This window comes from Apteryx mantelli, chromosome 1 (genome assembly GCF_036417845.1).
Source record: "Apteryx mantelli isolate bAptMan1 chromosome 1, bAptMan1.hap1, whole genome shotgun sequence".
Classification (NCBI taxonomy): domain Eukaryota; kingdom Metazoa; phylum Chordata; class Aves; order Apterygiformes; family Apterygidae; genus Apteryx; species Apteryx mantelli.
The window spans coordinates 163,688,496-163,715,592 of NC_089978.1; the positions used below are offsets into that span (position 1 = coordinate 163,688,496).

The 27,097-nt window shown below is 43.1% G+C and overlaps 1 protein-coding gene across 9 annotated transcripts in view; it reads right to left on the reverse strand.

Annotated features, from left to right (window-relative positions):
* The window catches only part of RBFOX2 (RNA binding fox-1 homolog 2), a 210,699-nt gene extending 184,191 nt beyond the window's left edge, over window positions 1–26,508 (reverse strand). For all 9 annotated transcript variants that reach the window (XM_067309187.1, XM_067309177.1, XM_067309249.1 and 6 more), the window contains exon 1: window positions 26,289–26,508. In XM_067309187.1, the coding sequence (XP_067165288.1) occupies window positions 26,289–26,495 (207 nt within the window). In that variant the 5' untranslated portion in view covers window positions 26,496–26,508. The remainder of the gene's footprint in view (window positions 1–26,288) is intronic.
* Between the last annotated feature and the right edge of the window lie 589 nt (window positions 26,509–27,097).

Sequence of the window (27,097 nt, forward strand, 5' to 3'; positions counted from 1 at the left end):
AGCACCATGTTTCTTCCTCAAATGTGGCACATTAACCTGAAGGAAACAAAAAAAAGGGAGCTATCCTCCCACTGAACACACAAACACTTCAAATCAGCTACTGAGAAACTGGTACTAGAGCAAATTCCTGAACTGGACCAGACCAAAGGCACCATGGCAAAGAGTAGACAAGAAGGCCAGTCAAAGCTTCAAACCATGTCAAAGCATCATGGCTTCCCCCCCCCCCCCAAAACTTGCAAAGGATTCTTAAGGATTCTTTGTAAATTTAGCCAACATTTTTATTCAAAGTTCTAGACAGTTGCAGCCCCATAAATTCAACTCTGCTGAACTACACAGTGATGTGAAACACCTTCTTCTGAGAGCACAGTTTTACAGTCTGATTAAGCCAACTTAAGCTCTCACTACCACCAAAAGGGATCACCCTTTCTTCCTCCTCCTGCTCCCAAGTATGTATCTCTACTCCATCTCATGCATGTGCAGTAGGGATCACACAAGAACAGTGAGTCAGATCAGCTTGCCCATCCTCCTGAAAACTAATCCCTCAAAAAGGAAAAAGATTAGCTTTATGTACAAAGGTGGTCATTACAGGCCACTTAATCCTTAACACCTGTAGAAAGAAGGGTGTAGGACCACATGGCTGGAGTCAGAGAGAAAGCAGGACTCTTCTTTCAGTGGAAGCAGTCTTAGATCAGCTTAAACCAATAGTGAAACTGCACCAATGTGAGCTCTGCATGCAAGGCTCTTTCTTAGAGGAATATCAATCTTTAACATACATAGATTTCAGAGCCTTGTGTACTGGCACCTTTAAAGCTGCTTTAAGATTCAGGGGTTTTACTCTGTTGAAGAATTGATTCTAAGCAACATCAAGGAGTCATCCAAGACAGACAGAAGAAAGTCTTATTTTTTGATCACATTTCACGGCTTCCCTTCCCTATGTCAAAATGCCTCCAATCCAGCTGGTACTGTATGGCCTAACTAGATACAAATAATGTTTGTTCATATTCTTCTCCTTACCTCATCGCTTAGAAGCGGGGAGCAACTAGAGTCTTTTTCTGTTCTAGCAAAAAGTGGAGGTGTTTAATTAAGTGAATTTTCAAGAGCAAAAGGGTATGTTATAAGTAGTAGCCATAGGTATCCAAAGCCATGCCATCCTGTTCATTTGGTTAATTATTGACAGAGTTGTGAGAATCTGGGGCAGGGGGGACGCGAAGGCATGGAAAAGGCATTTCTATCAATTAAATCCATCCACACTTGGTAGCTATTTTTCAGATCAGTAATTAGTGAGGACAAATAGAAACAGATGATTTTTTTTTTATTGCTGGACTTATACAAACACACAGAGATCCCTTCTGTTTTCAGTGCTTTTATTCATGACATCCATGACTGTCTCAGACAAAAAGCAACACTCTTCACTAGAGGCCCATACACTACTGTCACAAAGAGATGCCAAGGACTTTGACAAGACCAACTGCAGAAGAATTGGCTGAAGCTGATTTTGGGGGTGGGGGGGTGTTGATGGCAGGATAAGGCAGGCATGTTGAAGACTCCACTATTAAACATCCTCAAAGTATTCAAAGTCATCATGGCTATCCGTATTTTAGAACTGTTCTTGAATTTCTTCTTCATGCTACAGCCTCCAATAGCCAGATCTGCACACTTACAAGAGCTGAGAGATTCTACCCAATCTTGGAATATGACCTGGCTTCAATTATTAATGCTTTCATTCCCTCTTAGCTGGACTACAGCATGGTGACAGAGTGATAGCACAAGACTTCAGCTTTTAAGAAACTCCAAATCAGACATCAACTAGAGCTGACAATTTCATTCCCTGAAATGCACATCTGCTTTGCCATTTGTATGGAGAATTCCAGTGTGTGAACTTTTACACAGGTCATATTACAAAACACACTATGCTTGAAGCTAAGGGGTATTGCAAACTTCCTCACTTTCCAGGACTGGTAGGAACATTTTTACTTCACATCCTCTAACAAAAACATATAGTAAAACCTTTGGTTTATATTAAAAAAAGTGAACAAAGATCATCAAAAAACAAGCCTTGCAGGAGCAGATACTGCTCTTCCTAGAGAGAGTGGGAAAGCACAATCTTCTTATGATATTAGTCACATTGCTTAATGCACTACAGGAAGACACCCAAACTATGACAGGAAGACTTCTGTGTGCACATGTGTGTTTATATACACACATAAATGTATATGAACCTGACCAAAAATGAAAACATAACACATTCCTAAACTTTCTAGCCAACAGCAATGGGAATTTGTAGCACTAAAACTGTCAGAGAAAGGAAGAAGGGCCTGGAAAAGTCCCTTGATTTACAGAGTATCTTCCTAGTATCAAACAAATCAAGTCTTGATGCACCAACACCATCATTTGCAGTGTACAAACATTTGTGTCAAAATGAAGCTTGTAATCCTCCCGAGTGAAACACCAAACCTCCCAAATACCAACCAGTATGAAGACAGCATTGTATCAGTTAGAGTCAATTGAAAGATAGTGCTGGTGCCTGGAGGATTATTTGCAGCTTTAAAGCAGCAGCATAAAAAAATAAATAAATAAATAAAAGATGCTGGAATTTCACAGATGCTGCTGCTGCATGGGAAAGCTATTACCAACTGCAGAGGGAGGCACTATGCATATTCAGGACAGAAGGGTTCAACACATGCAAATCACAGACTGAATGAGACTGCTATTCTCTCCCACTGCTTTTTAATCAAATCAGGAGTATGAGGGAAGGGGCCAGAAATGTGTTCCTTTCTCGCAGCAGTCAAAAATCTCCTGCAAGCAAAGAGGGAAGGAAAAAGAACAAACTTTTTCCTTTCTGCTGCTGCTGTTACAAAAAGAGAAAATGGGTGAAAATGAGAAATTCCAAAACTTAGGAGTATCTACTAACAAAGATGCTAAAAATGTGTACAGAAGCAAGATCCGGGAACAGCAATCCTAGCTCTCTCCTACTTCCCAGAAGCCAAGTATTAAAATAAGGCTTAGGTTTCTCAACTGACTACATCTAGGCCTTGCCACTCAAGAGTCCTGGTTCATCAGCTTTTGTATTTACTTCTGACTGGACTGAATGCTTTTGCCCACAGCAAAAAAAACACCACACACACACTTCCAAGTCCTGTGTGCTAATGGAGAAGCACTGCACTACATCTTCTCTTGGTTCCTGCATGAACAACACTGCATGCTTCACAGAAAAATACCTTTGCAGCCTGTTGTCTCCTTTCCTACTCATTCAACTTTAAAAGCAAAAAAGTAAGCTTGTTTCAGATTAATTTTCCCTTTCTTCTTGCTCTTCTCTGTTGACATGGAACACTACATCTCTCCCCATTCCTGTAGGAAGGGCTAAAAGGGTGTCATCACTCCCTGTTCTCTTGCTTCGGGCTATTTTAATTCGATCACCATTAAACATACACAAGTTTGTGCGTACAATCATTGGTTCTAGGCTTTCCTGGGATTTGTGATTGGCTTCCCTCTCCAAAGAGCTATGTCACGTCCCCTCTGCCACTTGCTCCAGAAAAGTCACAGCAAGTGATATTGAAATGACCACTTCAGAGATAATGGCATATTCCACTGCTATACATAAGAGTGAAAGAGAAAAAAAGGACAGCAAATCCTACTCCACCACTGTTCCCCTGGGTTCCCAATAGCAGCCACGCAAGGCAAACCCAGGCAACAGAGGCAAGCAGCAATTCTTACGGACTTCACCTTTGGCCGAGAGGATGACCCTCAGCAGGAAAAGTTTCCCACCAGCCAGCAGAAGAGTGCACTCTTCAAGTATCCAGCATTTGCTCTGATGTGAAGGGACCAGGTTTCTCCCTGGAAGAGAGCTCCATTTTCTCTAGCACTTGTCAGACCTGAGGGACCCCAAAGCACTTTTAAAAAAGCACTAAAATCTAAGAGGACAGTAACTGCACGGGGCAGGGTGAGGAATCATCTGCCATTTTGTACTCAGAATCATTTATCTATCACCTTTACTACAGAAACCTGTTTTCGAGGGGAATTATTGGTCAAAATTCTGATATTACTCCTATTTTGCTCTAGTCACATACACTGGTCTTTAAATTTCAACAAAAATACTAGACAAAATTTCAATTTAATGTCGAGGCTGACTCATTCAACAAAATCACCAGGAGACTCTGGACAAAGAAAATGAGGTAAAGAAAGGGCTGATTTACACTACCCATATAGAGGAGAAAAACACTACTCTCTCCAGGCAGGAAGAGAACCCAAAACTCCATTCATCTACCAATAACCAGGAGCAAAGAACACTCTGGTCAAAGAAACCTTCTCCAGGGACCAGCCACCTGCTATAATTGCTTAAAACAAAGGCAACAAAAAACAGAGGAACAAAGAAGAGCAGGGACATCTTCTGCCTTCACATCTGCCAAACACATACATCCAGAAGGTCTTGCAAAAAGAAGTAATGCTCTTCCTCCAAAAGTATAAATTGTGCAGTAGGTTGCTCTCATGAGTTGTGACACTGAACAGCAGAGATCTTTTAAACATTTAACAATAAAATTATTCAAATTAGTACAACTATAAGCAAACGGGAAATGGTTTCCATTAGGACAATAAAGGAAATGTTTCCTCTCAGAAAGTGAAAAACATGGTTGCTTCTTAGCACAATGACCCCTGAGAACGCAGGATGTGGAAAAAAGAACCTCAGGTTCTATTTAAAATAACAAGGATGTGTTTTACAGAGAAATCCGTTCCATGTAGGCAAAGTGGATACCAAATGCCACATAAGAAAAGATGGTAGAAAGAGAGATTGTGACTTGGGAATCCAGTCAGAACAGCTGCAACACAAAGACAGACATAAACAAATGAAAACAGGTCAACAGCCGTTTAAACAGAGAAAAGGCCAGTGCCCACCTATACTGCAGGTCGAAAGACTGCAGGGCAACCCAGTTTCATTGACCCGCAGCTACAGAATTCAAGGGCAAGCCTCCCTGCGCACAAATGCCCCACAATCTTCCTCCCCTCTCCCCAGAACTCACACCGAGCAGGATACCTCCAGGGCACACAAAACAATGGAATTAATCACTAGGTGCTGGCACGATGCCTTAAAGCCACACAGGGAATTTAATATGAACAGCAGGCTGAGGCAGAGTGAATAATTCAGGCGCCCTGATCACTTACATAATGTTAAGGAAAGACAAAGCCAGCTTGCACCGCCTTTAGCCACTCCACACGTTTACATTCAGGGTCAAAACATGGAGTTTGAGTGCAAGCTGCACACGGGCGCTTCTCAGATTTCTGCAGGAAGCTAGGGGAGCGCTGCACTTCCCAGGAGGTGCGGCAAAGTCGCAGCCTTTCTCCCCACCACACTCTGAACTCCGCCATGCTCACAAGCAGCAGCAAGCCCTGCCTGCCATTGCCACTAGCAGGAGCAGAGCTCCTCCGCGCTACACAGAGCTAGTTGTTCCCTTCGCACACAGCTCTCTGTGTCTTGCTGAAAAGGAAGAGCCACTAGGATGATCATGTGCTTTTGAGCAGTCCAGCCTCCAAAGCTTAAAGCAGAAGAGGGTACAGACTAATTGCCTCTTGCAAGCTACAGATCTTCCATAGAAGAAACTAATGTTACATTAGTCTACCAAAAATAGGAAAAGCAGGAAAAGGGGATAAGGAAAGAAAATCAAAAAGGCAGTTGGGAATAGGAAAAGTGTTAACCTTCAAAGAGACAAGCTTATTGACTCAACATTGCATCATGCATCAGAGGAAATAGCTTTGGGAAAAAATACTCTGTGCTGGTCTGTAACATCTATAGATGACCACACACACATACACACGCCAGGGAGAGTTCTCTGCCCTCTCCACCCATACACTCAGACTAAGAATAGTGACGGATCAAAACCTCAGCACAACCCATTTGAGAAATACAATTCATTTTTGTCACGAGTAGGAATGGGAAGACCTCACAATGAGGACAGCAAGCATCTCTCTAGAATTTTTCCCCCCTCTCCACAAAAATACACCTAATGCTGAAACCATTTTGGAAGGTATTAATTCTCAAGGCCAGGAAAGATCTACCAGATCAACCCTATATTCTGGGTGCTCCTATTTTTAATGTATATCTCCCCCACCACATGCTGCAACATGACAAAAACGCCTCTAGCATACAATCAGAGAGCTCCCTCCTACCCCAGCCTGTTAGCCAGATTTGCCCTGAACACAAGTATCCCACATTATCACACCAGCTGGAACAAAAGCATGCAGAATTGGTGAGGGCATGAACAAACAGTAGTTAGAGCAGCCAAGGGCAAAAACCAGATCCTCACCACATACCGGCCAGCTGATAACAGCATTGAGTCAGTCTTCACTGAGGAAAAGTTCCTTCCATCATTTGTGCTCTCAAGGACTTTCCAACCGACTGATTCATTGCTGAGTATTTTAAACCATAGCAGCACCAGCATTATTCCAGTGATCTGTACTTCCTGAACCATCATGCTATTGCTCACATACTTGCTCCAACAGCTTGTGCAATGGTACCACACAAGTGCTGCTGGATAAGCAGATGGAGGGGGATAGGGTCCACAGTGCTCAGTAGGAGCCCTAGGGAAAAAAACAAAAATCTCATTCTCTAACCATTACTTTCCTGCATAGGCAGACAGACAGGGCAAGCATCTTAAGCACAGATGTCTGTCCCATTACAGACCTCCCTGGGGCCTAAAAGGACTCAGACTGTCATTCAGGAGACAAAGAAACCCAAACTGAACATGAGGCCACAAGTAAATCTCTGCAAGCCTGGGCTCCAGCGTCAGCTTCTTTATCTTCACTGCATTGAACTCTGCTGTCAGTTTGAAAGAAACAAATCTGCTCCAAAAACACTGCAGACAGAAAACATTAACAATTATATTTTAGCTGAATATAAACTTTGTACATGGCATATTTAGACTAAGCCATTTGACACTTCAGATCGTACTTTAAAAACAGCTGCCAACCAGAAACTCTTCCTTTTCAAAAGGAAGGTGGGAAGAGAGAGAGAAAGAGAAGGGCAAAAGCATATGAAGTCTGTCTTACTTTAGGTTTCCCATTGCTTTTAATGAACAAGAATTACTGCATCATTAGATCTGGCAGCAGTACTTAAAAACAAATCAGATTTGTTGAGAGGAAAATAAAGCTATTGACTCCTCTGACATTTGCAACTTCAAAACTAGCACCTTATATTTGGTACACTAGTAAAGAAAGAAGCAGTCTCTAATCAGACATAAAATAGTCTTAACTACGGGGATCAAGCACACCAGAAATTTTCCTCTTCCTGGTGCCGCTACTCCCTAGGAAATGAAACTTTCGCGCACTGTGGAAACCATCCCAGCTGAGTGAGTCACCAGCACCATCCCAGAGGGGTATGATCCAGAGGGCAGCTGGAAACAGCTGCTATGAGATCAACCAAAACTGGGGAGAGAAATTCAGACAAGGTCCCAATTTTGCCCATTCTGAGAGGACTGAGTTATTTTTCTCACTTTGGCAGGATCATAAGCCTCCCCACACCCCTTAGGACTATTTCCTCATCTAAGTGGAACAAAGCTATCATTTTAACACAGCTGACACCATGATGAACTCCAGAACCCAAGAGAAACTTATGCAACACATCTCTTGCTGGCCAGGGAGGGCCTCCTGAAAGAGCTCCCATGCAGTGAGGTGTCAGGCTGTTTCTGAAAAGAAGGAAAAAGGAAAGAAACCCAAATTGGAAGGGCCAGCCAGAGTTCTGAGGTTTCAGGGCGTGTGGTTCTGTCAGGCGGCCAAATCAATTTTTGGTATCCCTGGCGCACAAGCAGCAGAATTACAACTCTTACCTGCCCCCAACCCAAATCTTACAAGGAATTTACTGATTTCCTAGGAGCTTTTCACTATAAAGTTTTTCCTCATTTTTCTTGTGAGCACAAGGCAAACACAAGCACAAACTGTACTGGTAGTGCTTTAGCATATGCTACTTGATTCAATGAAAAAAAGATAAGAGATGCTATTTTTCTTTAGCTTTAGATTAACAATCAAAAGCATTAAAAACAAGCATCTGTTGCCTTTATTGCCACGACACTTGCAGATACACCGATGTTTACACCCAAGTCAGCAATCAAAATGTTTCAGCCTTCTACTAGCACAGGAACACAAAAGAATAAATCAACTTTCCTGAAACATACCTTTCTAACCCTAGTTTTCATAACCAATCCTTCTCACTCCAAGAAAACAGAAGTTATTTTACATCACCACCTTCAACCTACAGGAAAACAGCAAAATAAGAGTTGAGAAGGAATATTTACAGAGAAGAAAAAGCTGGAAAGGGGTCAGATTAATTTCTTCAACATGTATAAAAGTTCTCTAGCTCCTAGTTTCTGTTTCTGATCCAGTGTAGAGTCACGTAAGCAGAATTGTACTGGCTTCGGCTGTAAAGATGAATCTAAAAATGAGAGATACCCCTTTATAACAAAAGGAAGGATGCAAATCTCTCGATGAGTCCGCACAGGTGGTGGAAATACAGCATACTCAGCCAAACTTTATTACAAGGCATCTCTGGCCTTTCTTTCCTCTACTGCTCGCTCATCAAGCCAATCTATCAGTCACACAGATCATCAGTATGGAGTAGCCTGTTCCCCCCTTCCTACACCCTCCCAGTACTCTTCTCCACCATGCAGCAGTAATTGCCTTTCCTATTAGCCCACAGCAACAACAGCTGCCATGGAAACTAGCAATGATTTTAATAAGTTTGGTCTGTTTTCAAGGGCAGCACGCGTGTGCTGGCACATGAGAGCATTGTGGACATGCACTGAGGGGAAGGAGAGTCTGCCATCAGTTACAAAGGCAGAGTTTAAAACTCAGTTAATCAGAGAAACTGCAGAATGAACAAATGTCTATCTCCCTCCTCTACAGGAGAGGCAGCGAGAAAAGACAACACCTCAGTTTTAAAACAGCGTTGGTGTGAGGAAGTGAGTGTGACAGTGGCAGATCAGTGTCAAACAAGCAAAAGGCCCTCCTTGCAAGAGCGGTGGCTTCTCCATTGCTCTGCACAGACAACAGAACTGATGTACAGCTGTACTGTGTGTATACAGAGCACAATGTAAGTGCACCTACTGGTTCTCTAAACACCAGAGAAATAGGCACAGCAAGCACTAGACACAATGCCTTCTCTCTCTAAGGAGCAGCAGAGGCAGTGAAGCTTCTTTAGCAGCTTTTCTTTCTACTGCACTACAAGAGTCTCCTTTCATGCCATTCCTTGAGTCTACCGGGCTCCTGAAAGTCAACGTGCAGTTACTGAATAAAAATCAGTACTAAGGAGAGAAAAAAAGATGCCATTGTTGCTGCATACACAAGAGGGGGAATAAAAGAAAAAAAAGTTGATTCATTGCTTTAGCCTAACATCTGGAGTTACCTGACAGTCTCAGAAACAAGCATCTTCACTCCTCCCAATTTTACCTCCTGGCAGGGTGAGTAATAGACACATTCACAGCACTTCTTACTGCCCAAGAGACTCCCACCTAAACTCTTTCAGCATACCACAGCTTCACACCTGCCCTTCACAGCACACCACCACACCCCAGGCACATGCTGCTGCCCCATGTCCTTCGCACTTAGCACTTCTGTGCAGGGGTCGGGCCTTCACTACCTAAAGTTAATCCGCAATAGTAAAGAGTACCCCCCCCCCATGTTAACGGTGCCGTACCCATGACGGCTTAAATCAGTCTAAGCAGTCACTTCCATTTCTCCCCAGCAGCACGTGCTTCCCCTCCCCTGAGCCCACAGTAATGACTGTCTGACTCCACAGTGAGCCAGTCTAGAGAACTAAACCTGCAAAAAACTAATGCTACAAAAACCTGAATAGTTTTCAGCCATTTAGCTCCCTGTACCTGCTCATTGTGGTGTCAGACCAACCGTGCAGGTGGCATAATGGAGGAAGCAGCATTACAGCATCTCCATTTCAGATTAAACTGCTGTAGAAGATGCAGTTGGCGCAAACTAAGGGCAAAGTTTCACATTACAGATAAACCAGTCCAACACCTAGCTGGATCCAAAAGACGTGGTCTTGCATCCCTTCCCAAACAAACAGCAGGTACAGAAGCTATCCCCACTTTTTAAACATGACCTAGGAGGCAGACAGCCATAAAATCATTCACAGTGAACTCAGCCAGATTTGGTAAGGAACTTTTTTTTTTTTTTTTTTTTTGGTGTTATTCATTTTCTATCAGATCATGAAAAAGAAACAGTGGGAACTCATAGCCAAATAGAAGGACCACTTCTTTCAGCAGCTATTTACCATCAGATCAGCTTACCATCAGAGTCACTACACAGTGACTATGGCTACTGGAGTTACCCGGTGGACACAAGTCCTAGATGGCACAGAGCAAAGGCATGTTAGCAATCAGACCAACCTACACTAGGTGGCCTAACACTGTTTAAGCCAGTAGTACTGATATAACATTTGCAAAGCACAAATTTTTTATTGCTATTTTTTCAAGAGCCTTTTGAAGGTTTTAATCAGAGTTGTTTGTCATCCACCCATTAGATGCTTCAGAGGGAAACTTTCTGCTATGCAAATTGCACCAATATCTGTAAGTTCCATGTACAAACTTGAAACAAATAGACCAGAAAAGCAAACGGCATGGTGAAGCCCAGATCTGCAAATCAGTTGCAAGACTAAGCACATGGAATCATCCCAGGCTCGGAAGCTACAAAGACTCATGGGAGAAGGCATAAAAAGAAAAGAAAATCTGTACAACCTTTTCCACTGCACTACTCATCTTGCACAGGCCTAAAGAAAATATGAAACAACTCTAACAACAGGATGCAGATCTATATTTGTATGGAATTTCAAGTGACTTTTGCTGCTAGGGAAAGATGCCATAGTTGCAACAGCTGCAGAGTGAATCTTTTATTAACGCACTGAGTTGATATAGCACAAGATGGTAGCAGGGAGCAACTCACCATGCATTCCTACCAGTCTGCTCCCACCAAGGAGTCTCTTCTTAGTCAACCCCTCTAGCCCCCAGAGAAGTAAGGAAGACAGCTAGTTCAAACCAAAGGAGTAAGGATGATCCACTGAACCCACTGCTCCGAGATTTCTGCTCCTCCACAAAGGACCCAGAGTGAGTAGTTTCATTTCTCTGTGTTTTATCTTTCACCACACTTTTCTTCCTAACATCAATGCTATGCGACCACATGCAGTAGGACTTAAGAGCAGCTCAATTCTATGATAACAGAGGCTAGGCTAAAGAATACAGGAATATTTAGCTGCTAAAAACAAAGGATTAAATCTATTAACAGGAACCAAGAGATCCATTTTGATTTCTGCAATGCTATCTGCCTTGAACAAACTGTGTGGATACATTAGTCTCTGTCTAGCAGATACACACACACACACACACACACACACACACAAAAAACAAAAAAAAAAACAAAAAAAAACCTAATGCTATCTAATTCACTCTAGTGACTTGGCCACACTGGAAGCAAGAGCAAGGGAGGAAAAGGAGTTCTGGAAAATCTTACCTCTTCTTCCCCTGACATCCAAGCTGTGACTATGAACCTCTCTCCCAAGCAATAACACTACTTCATTTTGCTGTACAATCTCCCTTTCCAAATAGCTTGTGAAAATGATGCCCCATCCTTGCCAGATTCATTGCTGCCCAGGGGTTATACATAGCAGCAATGAATTGGCCAGTCTTGTTAAGTTAATTCAGCTACATGAGAAATCCATAAACAGAAGCAGAAGCTATGACAATGCCTATCAGAGGGCTCTGAACACAGCACTGTATAATTTGCTTTTGGTTATCACCACCACCCACACAAGGAAGAGGAAGTTTTACTGCAGGAGACTTTACGTTTTTACTGTTTAGGCTCTTCCAGGTAACAGGAAAGTTTCCCACATCCCCACAGATTTTTCTACCCTGCCAATTATCTTCGTATATACTATGCTGAGTTAGCATTCAGCAAGATAACTTTCAACGTAGGGCTAATTAAACAGTACCCAGAGGTGAAAGTCTCTGTTGAATCACCTGAGGAAGGCAGCACTGCCTGCCCGGGCTCGGCTGGAAGGCAGCCTTCAGGAGCCGAAAGGTGCCATATCCCATTCTCACTTCCCTGTGCAATGTATTTCCACAGCACAGCCACTCTAACACAGCCTGTATATAATTCACCGCGGTTTTTTTTTTGTAGTAGTAGTAACTTGTTAGAGACAGTTGCCTCCATGATGAAGTGGCAAACCATATGAAGCACTATACTGTAACACTTGTATACAAACAGAGCTCCCAGAGACTGAAGCTCATCATCCTGAGACTGAACAGCTTCTGCACCTGATGAAAATCTATATGAGACAGAGAAATACTTACCTAGAAATTTTGTAAAGTTGAGAAGCACCCTATTAAAAAGTTCTCCACTATTCAGAGTGACTGTATGCATCATCAAAATCCTACCCAGGAAGTCACAGCCAGAGAAAGCCTGACAATGGTAGAAATTCACAGGCTACTACCCATAGCAGAGGAACAATGCCACACACTTACTCTTGCCCAAAGGGCACAGAGATTTAGGGATTGTCTTTAAAATCCTATTCTGGAAGCGAAAGTAAAATTACTAACCCCAGAACAAACCAGAAAAATTTACAAGCCTCTGAATCTCAATTACAAAATCCAAGAACACAGGAATCAAGAAATAGCCATCCTAAAACAAGAAACTGCTCTGGAGAATGGACATAAAATGTTTATATTTCAGACTAAGCCTGAGGATCAAGTAAAACCCACAACCCAAATAAAACACTTCATACTACTGTGCCATCAAAGCTGATCAATCAGTGCCCTGTGCTACACCTTCTTCAGAGTATTTGCATCATCTCTTTATCAAACATCAAATCCACAAGAAGCAACCCCAAATAATATCTAACAATAGACAGACACCAAGCAGATCTTATGCTTATTTAGAGAAAAGCATAGACTGCAGAGTTCATACAAGAGTTTTCTAGTGCTTTGGTCTCAGCTGTTTCATCACTATAGCTGACAGTTTTCTTGGAAGATTTCAGTACACACACCACAGCCACAATTAAGAGTTCAAAACACACATCTCCTGTTATGCTTCCTTACGACATTCAGGGATCAGTTGGATTAGTAGCCTGGCACACTTGGAATTTGATTTAGAGATTAGACTGGAGGCCTGCATAACCCAGAGACTACTTTGGGCAGACTGTCACCACGCTTCCTTCAGCTTGCTCCATAGTCAGCGGCTTCCTGGCTTCCTTGTTCTGAAGCAACACGATCACTGTCCCCAATTTGACCATGACATCCACACCAACAAATACTAAAACCCAACAGAAAAACATTTTTACCATAAGATGAAACAAAGACCTAGTCAATCATTATACCATCTTCCCCATCTACATGGGAAAGTGCAAACTGACTAGTCTTTCCTTTAGACATAGAGACAGCTCAGATTTTCTGATACCAGAAGGAGAAGGAAGGAAAACCCAGACTACCAAAGGTGAGAAATAATGACTGCTACAGAAAGAATGAAACAAATATTTCAAAGCCTATGCTGAAGGCTGTATTACAAAGCAAGCCAATCTCCCTATCAAACTTCAACAGAGCTACCAAATTCTACCCTAAGAAGCTACCGTGATTGTAAGCTACTTCTTCCAGTGGTAAGTGCCTGCAGTAATCATGAGTTACAAAAATGTATCAAACGCCAAGCTCCAAAGAAGAAACTATCTTCCTGTTTTCACTGGAAAGGTCATGTCTATTTAAGGAAACCTTCTCAAGCAACATGGATATGCTCCATCTACATCCATCAACTAACAGCCCTGAGTTAAGTGTATTCACTCATCAAAAAATTCTTAGTCCTTAAAGGAGTAATGACCCAAGCCGTGAATCCAACCCATGCTCCTCCTGGCATGCAAAACTTTCACAAATAATTGATACCACTCACGATCAAAACAGTCAATTCCTTGATCAGCAGAGGAATCCTTGCTTGTCCCTTTAAGCCTTGAACAATAGGAAAAACAAACAGACGCACACACAGAAAAAGCCTCATAGTGGCTTTATCCATTCAACAAGTTCCCCATGAAAACCATCCCTAAGAGAATCTGTACGTTAACTAGTCAACGTCCAACTGAAAGAAAGCTCAAATACGTTCTCAACTCCATAAACACTGAAGATTCAGGCCAGAACATGAAGCATGAATAATTTTTAGTGGTGCTAATTTGTGATTTATCAACAGATAGAGAATAGCTATTCTCCTGAATTTCTTTGCAACATTTGGCACTACTGACTGCATGACACTCCTGCTATACTCGAAAGAACACAGAAGAGATCAAGCAAGATGGTGAAATGCGGTAAGTCTTTTCTGGAAGGATACAACCAGCAGACACTGATACAAAAAACAAAAAAACAAAAAACACACAGATCTAATTACAAGGATCTTTTCAATTTCCTGGCATACTCCATATCCACATATATGTGGATATATACATGTACATACATGCATATATATATGTATATATATGTGTATACACACACACATATATATATGTAGCACTGATAACTGGCATTTGAGTCCCTGTTATCTGATCAATTTCAGTCTTATTCACTACAAATCCATCACAACAGTCCAGTTCTTGGACAAGACTAAAGCACAGGTCAAGAAGAGGTGGCTGAAGTGGACAGTGGAAGTATGGATGGACAGATGGGAACATTATCAAAATTTCTAAGTCACACTGTAACCTTCTTTATTTGAAGATTGAAATCCACAGTTGGTCAATTTCTTTCCCCCCCATCCTCTTTTTTGAAGCTTTCTCTGACCTATGGTTGATGTTTAACCAGTACATGGATAGCAATATTCACAAATGCTGCTATCATCTCCAGTTGAATCCATCTCACCTTGCCTCTATTATTCATGATTTACCTCTCAGTCCAGCTCTCACAACATGAGGTACTTGACATGAAGACTGCCCACTCTTTAGGAACTCTAACTAGCCCAGGAAGTCAGAAGCTTCCAAGAAATGCCTAGGTATAAGGGTTATATACAGAAAAGTATGTAATATCCAGCTGGTGGCATTAGCAGATCCCAGCTCTGTGGCACATATGCATGTGCACTGGAGATGTACCTCCAGCCTCATCTCCTCTTCTCACTTCAAGACAGCAAAAGTTCCTGAAACATGTGCCAAAGAAAATGGCATCTAGTCCAAAATCCTGGTCCTGTTCTTCAGGGCTTTCTGCAGATGACAGAGTTGCAGATGTACAAAATATTTCAGACTGCAAATACTATATCCGCCATTTTCTAAGTGTTGTACGCAGATAACAAGAAAACAGAGTCAAACATTTATGCAGAAGAAGCAAAAAGCAGGCAACAATGGGACACAGCAGGTATACATTATCCAACAAGGAAAAAAAAAAAAAGTCACATAAAGTCCATGACCATTCTTGCAGCACTTTTCACCCAAGGTGTCCCATTCCCAAGTACCAGAATTGTTCTGCTGCCTGTATGCACGAAAAAGCCTTCCGAGCAAAATGTGTACCCTCCTTCCCTCTCCTCCCACCAACCCCATATTTTATCCATGCCAAGCCAAGGGTCCCCACAAAGGAAACAGCCCACTGCTAGCGGTTGTTACTCTGTCAGCTCCAACAGCCGTGCTCTGCAATCCAGACCAGAGGTTCCAGTCCTCCGCACAAGTCAGTGCAGGGAGCTAGTAGCCAATTCTGGTCCACACAGCAGCTTTCTCCTCTTAACAGGCTGCAAAATGTTTTTAAGGTAAAAGACAAGGTAGCTGCATCCTCTGTTAAAACAGCATTTCAGTTGTAAGTCAAGAACTCGGGAGTTGAAAAACACCAGTTAGATCTACCCATGCAACTTCCAGTTTCCTCACATGCAGGGACATTATAACAGGTCAGGCTTATATGCAGTTTTTTCCTGCCTCATTCAAGCATAGAAAGGACTGCATTCCGAGAAGGAAAAAGAGCTGTCCTACATGCTTGTCTGCCATTTCAGAAACTGGAAGGTATGTGGCTTTAAAGACGAGCAATATCCATCTACCTAAAATGTTAGATTTCAAACCTCACCTTTTAAGTAAAGTTTCTCTATGATGATGACCAAATCACTTAATTTAAACTTTTCTGCTGTTTTCTAAGATGAAGACCACATCACTTCATACTTGCCCAACATGAAATACTTAGGGATCAGTCTGTGGAAGTGGTAAATATTCATATATTCAATGGAAGTCATAGACAGCTGTAGACTGTGTGTTTAAACACTACCAAAAATCCCACCAACTACAATTAAAAAAAAAAGTCAGGTTGTAGGTGTCAGTGTAAGCACCTAAGATTACTGGCTGATTTTGCAAAGCTGGCCTTATTATCAGTACTTCAATTCCCAATTTCTAAAATAAGAGATAATACCTTTTCCATCTCTCAGGAAAACTGCAAAAAAATGAGATTATTAGTATCTGTGAAGTATCACACTACAGTGAAGAGTACCATAGAAAAGACTTAAAAATTAATAGTTCTGTATTCAGTGCAAGGTTTAGATTATCTGCAGTAAATATTGTTTGGAGTCACACATTAGATGAAAAAGAGGAAATGAAATACTGAATAGCTCTCAGTTCAAAGCCTGAACTCACACCCATTTTAACTGATAACAAAACTCTCACTAGATTCAGTAGTATCTCAGTATTATCCATTTGATGCACTTAAAGAGATGGAGTCATCTATAAAAATAAAGCGTATGACCACATGATTAAGACCTCACACAGTGTCTCCTGTACACATTCTCTTCCTGCTGGGCACTTGCTGGGGTACTGGCTCTGACACCCATCACACTGGGTACATCATGTTTCAAATCTCCTCTGGTCCCAGCCAGCTACAGCAGTGGTTCGTTCTCTTTCCTATGTCTCACTCTGGCATGTTTTCTGTGTAGTCACCCCTTTATATAAGTGGGAGATGGTGCCCAGCAGCTTCGAACCACTCAGGACAAATACTGACTCCCACAGCACCACAGTTGCTTAACAGATCTCTTCCTAAAACTGAAGTATTGAGGGCATTCCATGTTCTCACACATACCTCAACTACCAATACTGGACAAAACAGATGCAGGACTAGCAGAAGCTTCGAAAGTCAACCAATTTCTACTGTAGGCAGCCCAACAAACACTCAGATCTCAGCAAAACAACAGAAATGAGGAGCATGTTTTATTGCCTTGGTTTCCTCTGTGCTCTGGATCATTCTTGAGGCCAGCATCTCACAGACTCCTGCTTCCCACTCTTGCGTATCCTGTGACTTGCAAGAAAAAAATCCACCCATACCATGCTGCCGGTTTCAACCTTCTTCAGTATGCTCCATGGTAAAATTGGGCTCTTCTGCTACAACATAGCCCAGCTTTTCATCCCTGAACAAGCCTTTTGGATCTGTGTATATTAGCCAAGGTTGTGTGTCTGGTGCCACTGATGGGACTAACAGAAGCATCACAGAGTAATTTATCTTTAAACCCAGAAACCACCACAGGTTACTCAGAAAAGATGAGCTTCCAGAACAACTGCATACTATCCACTGACAAGGCAAAGCACCTACAAAAAAATACCCTATCCTGACACAATTTCACTCCGAGGCTACAATGTGCTTTAAACTGGTAAGAGAGAGGCACACAGGAAAGAGACCTCTTTGACAGCCTTCTCTCTGGGACAAGAGAATTAGAAAGGTAATGGAGAAGTCCTTTAATGCATGCTCTTTTCTTAATTTCTTCTTTCCCAAAAAAGAAACAAAGTAATAGAACAAAACAAGAAGTAGGACAGAAATTGCTTAGAAATACCATCTCATATAAGCTCCTCTAAGAGTCACATCTGGCTAGACCACCTGCAAAACCAGGGGTCCAAAAGAGAGTAAAATGCCAAGCCACAAGATGAAGCATGCCCTACAAATCCCAGTTTTTCCACTGGTCTCATTAGCCTAAGGTAGGTCGAGCAGATTCTAGGAAAAGTAACATTCCCACCCCTCTCCAAGTAAGGAAACTGCAGCTGCAAGCAGCAAATTATAGGCCTAGGATCCCAGCTTCGGTCTCTTCTCAGCCCACACAATACTAAATCAAGTCTTTTAAGTGAAGCCTTGGTGGGATTTTATTCCTGGACATCGCCCCCAGTGGTGACAACTACTCCAAACGTCTGTAAGGATCTCCTAAAGCAATAGCACAGAAAAAGCTTTGCAGAAAGCCTCAGCTAAAAAAGCGCACTACAGCCCCTTGAAGAAACCTGAGCTGGATCCAGATCCCAGGGCCTCAAAGGCCTCTAGGGAGAATATTTTGATATTTGCAACACACACAAATGCCACATAAGGTTGCTTCTTTAGTCTCTCTGTTAAAGGAAATTTAGCTATGTACAGCCAGAGGGTAAAAAGTTCCTAACTCCACCCTCTCTGCTGCCCTTTTTTTTTTCTTTTTTTTTTTCTTTTTTAAATAGTGCAGGTTCTTCCCATCTCTATACCAAGGAATATTTATATTATTGTTGAAGCAATTATAAGCAGATAAAACCAAAAAAGTCATAAAGAAAAAAGAAACAATTGCTTCTAGCTCACATGCTTTGAAGAAAGCGTCCAATTTTCCTACACAATGAACTCTCCTAGACAAAGGCAAAAACAAGCAACAGCAATGGCAATGCATGATCACTTTAACAACACACCAAAGTGAATTCTCCCAAAGAAGAGATGCAAGTCAAAGATCTCCTGCCCTACTTTCTATCTGGCATGGATCAGGAGCATCCTACTCCCCAACCTCACAGGTTACTAGGTGGCAATGGCATAGATGTCCAAGTGCCAACTTTTCATAAACTGAATTAGCAGAAACTGCAGAAATTTTCTGCTCTACCCAAAGGGATACTGGATCAAGATCAAGTTGTCCCTCATTAAACAACAGGATTTTTGTATACAGCCTTTTCTGCATTGCAGCTACTTAAATACATCATATCATTCTTAAGTAGGTACTGGCCCATTTCTTTCGAGTTCAATAACAGAGCCATTATGGGTGGTTTCAATAGCTGCCATAGGTACACATGACAAGCCAAATGAGAAAGGGACTGGAATTTCTCACAAATGTCTTCCTAAACATTCTGGAAATCATCCAGAATGGAGAATTCACATTAGAAATTTCAATATACGTTGGATCTTCCTCAGTGAAAGACAGTATACAGGAAAGGTTTCCTGTAGTCACCACTGAGGTACCTTGGCACAGCTTTGCAGGACAGCTCAGTAAATGTGCAATAAGGAACGCTTCCGGTCAGGATGCTGGCATACTGCAGATCTAGCAAGAGACTGTTTTCACAGTCCCTGCCCACATCAGGCCTGACGCTTATAAAGATTTCAAATTTGACTTGTACCCAGGTGTAAAAATGAAGATGTACTAATGAAAGTGTTACAGAGGGAGGTGGAAGCATTTTAAGAAAACCTATACATATCTTTCAAACCAGCTTTTTTCCCTGAACTTAGAAAAGATTGCAGGAGAGCAGAGGGAGTTAAGGTCCAAAATGCAGTCAAGCAGCTCTAATCCCTAAACATTGGGATTATCTCATGACAGCTACACTCCAGCATCCATTCAATACCACTGCAAAATGTAGATCGACAGAATGCTTCAATGAGCTGGAACTCGTTACCTCTAATTGCTTCTTTCACTTCACTTCTGGATGTTCCCCTGATGCTTTAGCCATAACATTTCAAAAGTACACACACACAGAGGGTGTGTAATATCTGAGATGGGCAAATTAAATAACAGGTTTCCAGTCAACCAAAGCCACCTGCCTTTCTCTTTCACTTCATATGAAAACATAAGTTTTCCTTGAGTCATGAGACCAAGTCAGCTGCACAGACCAATAATTTTTAAATACTTTCAATTGATGCGACCCCTGACATTTCCCAAACAAGCAGAGCTTCCTGAGCAGCAAACCAAAGGTTGCTAATGATAGGTTTATTTTTCCTAGTGACCAGTTATAAGCCCTTCAGAAGAAGTCTTCAGGGGGCCACAGACCACACACACAAATCTTCAGTCAGGTCCATGGTTTTCAAACACCACCAGTTCAACTTCAGTTTGCAGCAATAAATTTTTTTACTACTGTCTCATTTGCATCTCCCTTGTGCTAGCAGTGTCCCACTGCTACCAGACTAACTGCAGGAGACCCACTGAAAGCCCTCAGTGCAGCCACAGAGCCAAGACAGCTGTTAAGCCTTCAGTGACCAACGTGTCTTTGCAACAGCCATGAAAACAGAGGTGTGAATCCCACATGAAAAAGGGAAAGGTGGAAGCCTGGCTAGATAGGCCATTGGGAGGAAAAGGTGCACAGGGCATGCCTGAGGGACAGGCATTTTGGTCATAACTCAGCTGTGACCGACCTCATCAGCTGGGTAGGCAATGTTCTCAAAAAGGCAAGGGAGAACCCAGGATTTCTACGAAACGCCAGAGCCTTGATGTTTCTAAATGGGAAATCTGGGGGAAAAAAAAAAAATCCCAAAGTTCATACAGCTGCTATACACACACAGGAAACCATCTCCAGTAAAGCCAGACCTCCATTCAGCTTCCAGCCGCACAACTCAGGTCATCAACTTGAAACACCAGCTTTTGAAATCCAAAGAGAAATACTAACTGAGCCTGTAGGGGTACTAAAGCATCCAGAATACTTAACTTGGGCTTTCTATTTTCCTGAACGTGGCAGGAAAAGAGCCAACTTTAAAGTGCTCTCAGCATCCCTATAATCCCAACTTTCAGTCTGTTTGCCAGAAGTTTTCTTTGAACTGGAGATTTTCTAAATCTTCCCAGACTGTGTCAGGTAACTCATAACACCCAAACAAAAATTCAAGAAACCCAAAGGACAAAAGCAAACAAGAAAATAACAAAAAGCTAAAAGGTGATTCATTATGCCCCAGCACATCAGCAATAGTCTGTCCAAACAGCATCCCAGGAAACCTCAACCTGGATGTAAGGCAGGGGTCAGCTTTTAAAAACTCAAACTTCATTTTTTCTTCCCCGGAGTATTTTGCATACCCTGTATGGCTCAGCATCTCCTTACGAATGATGGCCATGACATGAATAATACAGGGAGGAAAAGCTAACCTGATTACACAGCTTTTCCACCATTTACTGGAACAAGATGTTCTCTTTCATAAGATTTAAAATACAGATTTCAATAGGGGTCACCCACAGTACAAAAGCTGTCATTCACAAGCCCCTTCTTGATTATAGTCCCAGTCAGCACTATTACCTCTAAAATCCAAACCTGTCTTTAGAAGTTACTAGCAGATTCATTTCTCGTCCTCCTCTGAAGCCCCACAGATCAGCCATTGTTTGAACTGGGACACTGAGTGGAGCATACTGGTGCTCTTACCTGTATTAAGTTTTGGGTATGTAGCTACTGTGCCTCACTCAAGGTTAAACAGACAGTTAGATTTCAGATCAAGAAGGAATTTTCTCCCCAGTCAAACTGGCAACAGCTGCTGGATTCCTGCCCTCCCCTGCTGCATGAGCCATAACTCTCTTCCTAGGATCACCCAGGAATTTTTGTCCCAGAAATCTCCTGCCACAGCAGAGGTTGTCATGAAGCACCAGCAACGACCCAGTTCTCTTCCTTCTGTGGCACGCTGGAGTTTACAGCTTCTGATCTTTTGTGCTAGAGGGATTCAGGTTGGTAGAGGGTGTTAGAGTGCCTTCCAGCTCACAACCGGAAGAGAAGGAGCACAGATTTTCTTGTGGACCAAAGACTTAACACCTATTATATCATTACTTAAAATCACAGGGGACTGATCTCAGCAACACAAGTCATCTTTATAAGTCCTATACAGAAATGCCTGAAGTGCCATGCCAAAGTCATCCATTGTTACCACCACAAGCTTACATGGACTGGATAAGGCAAAGCACATCAAGCAAAGCTCCATTAACTGTCTTCCCTGGCTGATCAGTACTATTTACAGTTGCAGAAGAGTAATTTCCCCCCCAAATACTCAAGGCTACTAAATACACAAGTCATTCCTGAAAAACAAACAAGAGTCAGCTCTATTCATATTTTGTCTCTAATTCCAGCCATATAGTACCCTCAGATACAATTTTAATTCACTAACCAGACTGGACCACATAAAAAGTTAAATCAAAATTCAGCTTGGGGACCAAAGGGTCACTTCATTAATGAATTGAGCTCCATGCAAAGCAAACAGAAGATATTTTAATAACAGCTTTCTTCAGCAGTAAGGACGGAAACCTGACTGGTACACCTGTAGCACCTCAGCTGGGAAGAAGATGATAGCACCCTGCATTCCCCCCTTCTTCTCTGCAGCTCCGAAGAGAAAGAAGGAACTCTTCTCAGCTAAATACAACATTTCTTTCTCCTCCTCCACTCCTCACATGATAAAAGACGTGATTATTGCAACGGTACTTTCTCCTCAATCTGTGTGGCAGTCAACCTCTTCTGAAAAGCAGCAAAAGCAGCTGCATCAACAACCACATTTGGGTGCTGTTTCATGAGTGACTTAAGCCAATATAACTTCCCCCCACCCTGTTAAGGACTATTTTTACCCAGATCAGCAAGCTGATCCAAATGATTCAACATCCAACCCAGCAAACAGAGAGCAAGCTAATTCCGAGCTAGTATTTAAATAGTTAACAAGAAGCAGTACCTTTAGGGCCCCTTCATTTCCAAAACTTACAAACATACCCAAATACTTCCAGGAGATATTCCTGGCTGGTTTTACTTGATTTTTGCCACTTATGGACCAAAAGGAGCTAAAAAGCAGCAGCTTGTTCTGGACCTTTTCCTCCCACGCCAAGATTAACAGAAATACGTCTCCAAAGCAGAGAGCAGCCATGATCCGATTTGTCCCAATCCCAACTCAAGCAGCTTTACACCACCCTCCTAACAAGATCAGCACTGACCAAACACCATTTATCCGGCCTGATCAGAGATGGATTAGATAATGAAACCCTAGCTGCATAAGCTGTCTGAGCATGCTGGCCTGAGACAGTGAAAAACTAGAAGCCCAATAAACTTCTGGGTTAGTTTAAGCTTTAAGGCATTCTGCCCCACGTTTGTAGGAACTAGATACTATCTTGAGCATCTTCCTATGGCCTAGCTTTTATATTTCATGTTAACAGACAAAAAAATACACCATTAGTTTTAAGGTTGCATTATTATTTTCTACAGTTCAATGACTTATTTCAGCATTATAAACTGTGCTCATAACCTGAGCCATCAGTACTTCAGGGCTGCGCACAGAAGAAACTGTAGCGAGTATAGCAACCCAGGATTCCTCATAATCGGCCTAGAAACACGAGGTCATGAAGTTTACACAGCAACACCCTGTGGCTCTGGAACAGGAAGTAGAAAATTGACAGGATCTGCAGGAAAAACAAGGTACAACAGTTGCTGGTGTTATTTCTAACTTCCAGAAAGCCTCTGGTACATGGGGGGGAGGGGGGGACACTGAATATTTATTCCTATCTCTCAAAGAACAGGCTCTTAATCACTTTTGTAAACACTACTTACACTTAAACGTGGAGAATTTACTAAAAAAGAAACCCTTTTTCTAAAATAAGATACTTCAAAAGATTACACTATCTGAACAGAAAACCTCATGAAGGGCAACCTTCTGTTAAGTTTTGGCTTTTGGTTAAAAGGATAGAGAATCTTCAAATTATTAAAGAACGCATCTTCCTAGCTAAGAAATTATTTGCAAGATTGGCTTCATATTTGGTATTTTGCACTTACAACCATGAGAAGATTCTTCAAACAAACACACCACCCTCTTTAAGCCTAAAAAATGTCAAGTGAAACTTCAGGGGGGGAAGGGGGAGGAGGAGAGTTATAGCAAAACTTAGAGAAAATATTTATATCATGCTAAAGATACCAAACAACCACAATATGGAGCTCCTAGTCTGAAGGACAGAATATATGGAATATAAATAAATTTAATTTTAAAATTAAATTCTACTAATTGCATTTCTCTAAGTACTTTTCCCCAAATACTGCTAGAATTGTAACTGTTTGCCAGCTCACAACATGGAAAACCATAAACAACCCAACCCTCTGCTCAGATCCATAATTAATCCCTGCTACTAGTAACAGCATTATGCATTGTGTGCATATACTGTGATAGTCCCATGGGTGAATGCTCCAATCTCACTATTTTGTACTATTCATTGAACAGATAACAAAACACTTTCTGATTTAAATCTAAAGGGGAGCCTTTTCTGTACTTAGAAATTGTACTAGTTTACACACACAAAAAAATCAAGTTTTAAGATGGTTCAGTTAAACCAGTTTAAGACCCTTTGTGGGAGATTTTCAAATGATTTGCCACTGGCTTACATTGATAGCAACCAGTTTAACCATTAATTGTAGTTAAACTGACACATCTCACATAGCTACACAGGACCTATGCCTCAGACCAACTCCTAAGAGCTAGAAAAATTTCCTATCACTGTGTTGATACATTCATTCATAATTCTCTAACTATACACAATGCACAAGCATTTCTTCAATACTGGGCATCTTTGCCTTGCAGTTATGCACATTGTCTGAGTCATACTTTACACCTATGTGTGGGAGAAGATACTATTTCAAGGAGTAAAAGAGCATAGTGTGCTTCTCACTGGCCCTTATAGGAGCATGAGACGCAGCATTCAGGTGTGAAGCTCCAACCTATGTCCAGCCCACACCATCAGACCGGGCAAAGAAGTGATTCTGTGAGGTGGAGAGACCAACATGAAAGGCTAAACATCAAACAGAAGTACAAACAAAACCCTCCTGCTGTAAGACATTAAAAAAAAGTAAGTCTTGAGCGTGCAATCTGGGGACAGCCTAGAAAATAAAAAGGGAAAATAGTTGGCCAACAGTTGGTATTTAGATCAGAAGAGAAACACATTAGAGAGGACAGAATTCTCCCCTATGAACAGGATATATCAGTCCAAGCAAAAGTGAGAACAGAAACAAGTTTAGTTGAATAAATCACACCATTTTCAAAGAGCTCTAATATATTTGTTGCAAGAATGGGAAGCAAAAAAGCACCAACTGAATTGCCATAATAAAACAACCACACGTAACATACAGGCAACAGAAAAGAGAAATATCTGTACCTCTCTCCCCCTACAAATGCAAAAGCAAATGCACCTGGAAAGACCAATCCTTCTGCGATGATCAAAATGTATAAGCAAAAGAAGACAGGAACTTAATTTCTTATCCAAAGCTGTCATTCTCTTTACCAAACTGGAAGACTCTCTCACATGATGTCCTAAGACCCCTTTCTCTGTTCCCAAGAAGCACCTGAAATTAATCCTTATCATTTACAAACAAAGAATCAACAGAAAATAGAAAACATTCAATGCACGGTATATATATAACATGGAGCATATTAAAGGCCAATGATGATTTATCTTTCGCCACTCCTTTCCACAGCCTCTCAAGGCAAAGCTATCAGTACTTTTGCAGAATCTAGAGCCACAGAGGGAAATGCAATGACAGGAGAACTAAAGGCCTATTAAGCATCAAACAGGACAGACCCCTCAAAAATTAAAACTGTACATTGCAAAAACATATGCTCAGCTGAATTCATAAAACTCACATAGATCTCTGTCTGTGCCAGAGAAGGCATCAGATAACGTGAATTAACAAGGAGGATCAGGTCTCTTATCCCTTGCGTTATTCGATACCTCTACTCCATACACTAAATATCCCATCTCAACATGCTTTGTACTATACTTCCAACAAGCATTAGCTAGCCAACGCGCATGTTTTCCTCACTGAACAGGAAAAATTACGGGTAAGGGAGCAGCAAATTAAATCCATAACAAATAACTCATCCCCAGTCTGGGACAATAGAGGCACAGAGGAGTGTCTGGTCACTCAGACTAAGAAACTTATGAGATTTGGCAGACGAAAATATGCTAAAGGAGAGCAACTCCTTTTAAGGAAAAGAGCAGCAAGAGATAGCAGCAATTCTACAGGATTTATTTTGTATCTTTAGGCGCTATTATAGTTCTCAAGAATCAAGAAAGGGCTTCCCTAGGAAAAAAAAAAGCGGGCGTAGCTTGCGCAGACCGTTCCTGTAAAGGCAACGGACAAACTGCAAGAAAAAATAAAATAAAATATAAAATAAAATAAAATAAATCCTGTCCAAACCCTGCCTATCGTTTCTAGCTGCAAGTAGGAGTGGAGAGCCGGAGCGAGGGGCAGAGATGTCCCCCCCCCGCCATTGTATTTCCGACAACCCCACCGCGTGTCCGTCTGTCCGTGCGAAGGCCGCCCCGGGCAGCCCGCCCGCCCGCCCGGCACCGGCCCTGCCCGCTACCTGCATGCCGCCGCCGTCGGCCTCCGCCTCCGTCCGCAGCCGCTTGCTGTGGCCGCCCTCGGCGTCGTCCCCGCCGGGCATGGGCTGCTCCAGCTCCGGCTCCCGCTTCACGCCGCGGGCGGCCCCGCCGCCGCCGGCCAGGAGCTGCGGCTGCTGCGGCGGCTGCTGCTGCTGCTGCTGCTGCGGGGGCTGGCCGCCCTCCGCCATCCGCGCCGCCGGAGCCCCGGCCGCCCCCCCGCCGCGATCGCCCCGCTCTGTCACCACGACGCCCGGCCCCGGCCCCGGCGGCGGCGGAGGAGGAGGAGGAGGAGGAAGAGGAGGAGGCGGGCGAGCGCCGGCCCCGCTACCAGAGCTCCGGGCGCGGCGGGCTCCGACCCACCGGACCGGCTCGGTCACGGGCTCGGCGGCGGCCGGGGAGGGGCCGAAGCCCCTCGGCAATCTCCGGAAGCGGCCGCCGGGGCACCGAAGCAGCGCGACCCCCGCTCGGCAACCTTCGGCGACGGGCGGGGGCGGGGCCGCGGCGCGGGGCGGGGCCGTCGGCGGGCCGCAGGGCGCCCGGGCCGCCGCCGCTGCCGCCGCTGCCGCTGCCGCCGCCGCCGCGCCGCAGGGGGCGGCGGGGAAATGGCCGCCCGCCGCGGCGGGGCTGACGCCGGCCTCCTCCCCGCCCCGCAGCCCCCGGTCCTGTGCGCGGCGGTGGACACGCGCAGCCAGGGCCCCGCGTGGGCCCCTGGCAGTGCCCGCCCTGCCCGTCGCCTGCGGGATCGCCGCCTCCGAGGCGTCCCCGCAGCCCCTGCCCGACCCCGGCCCCC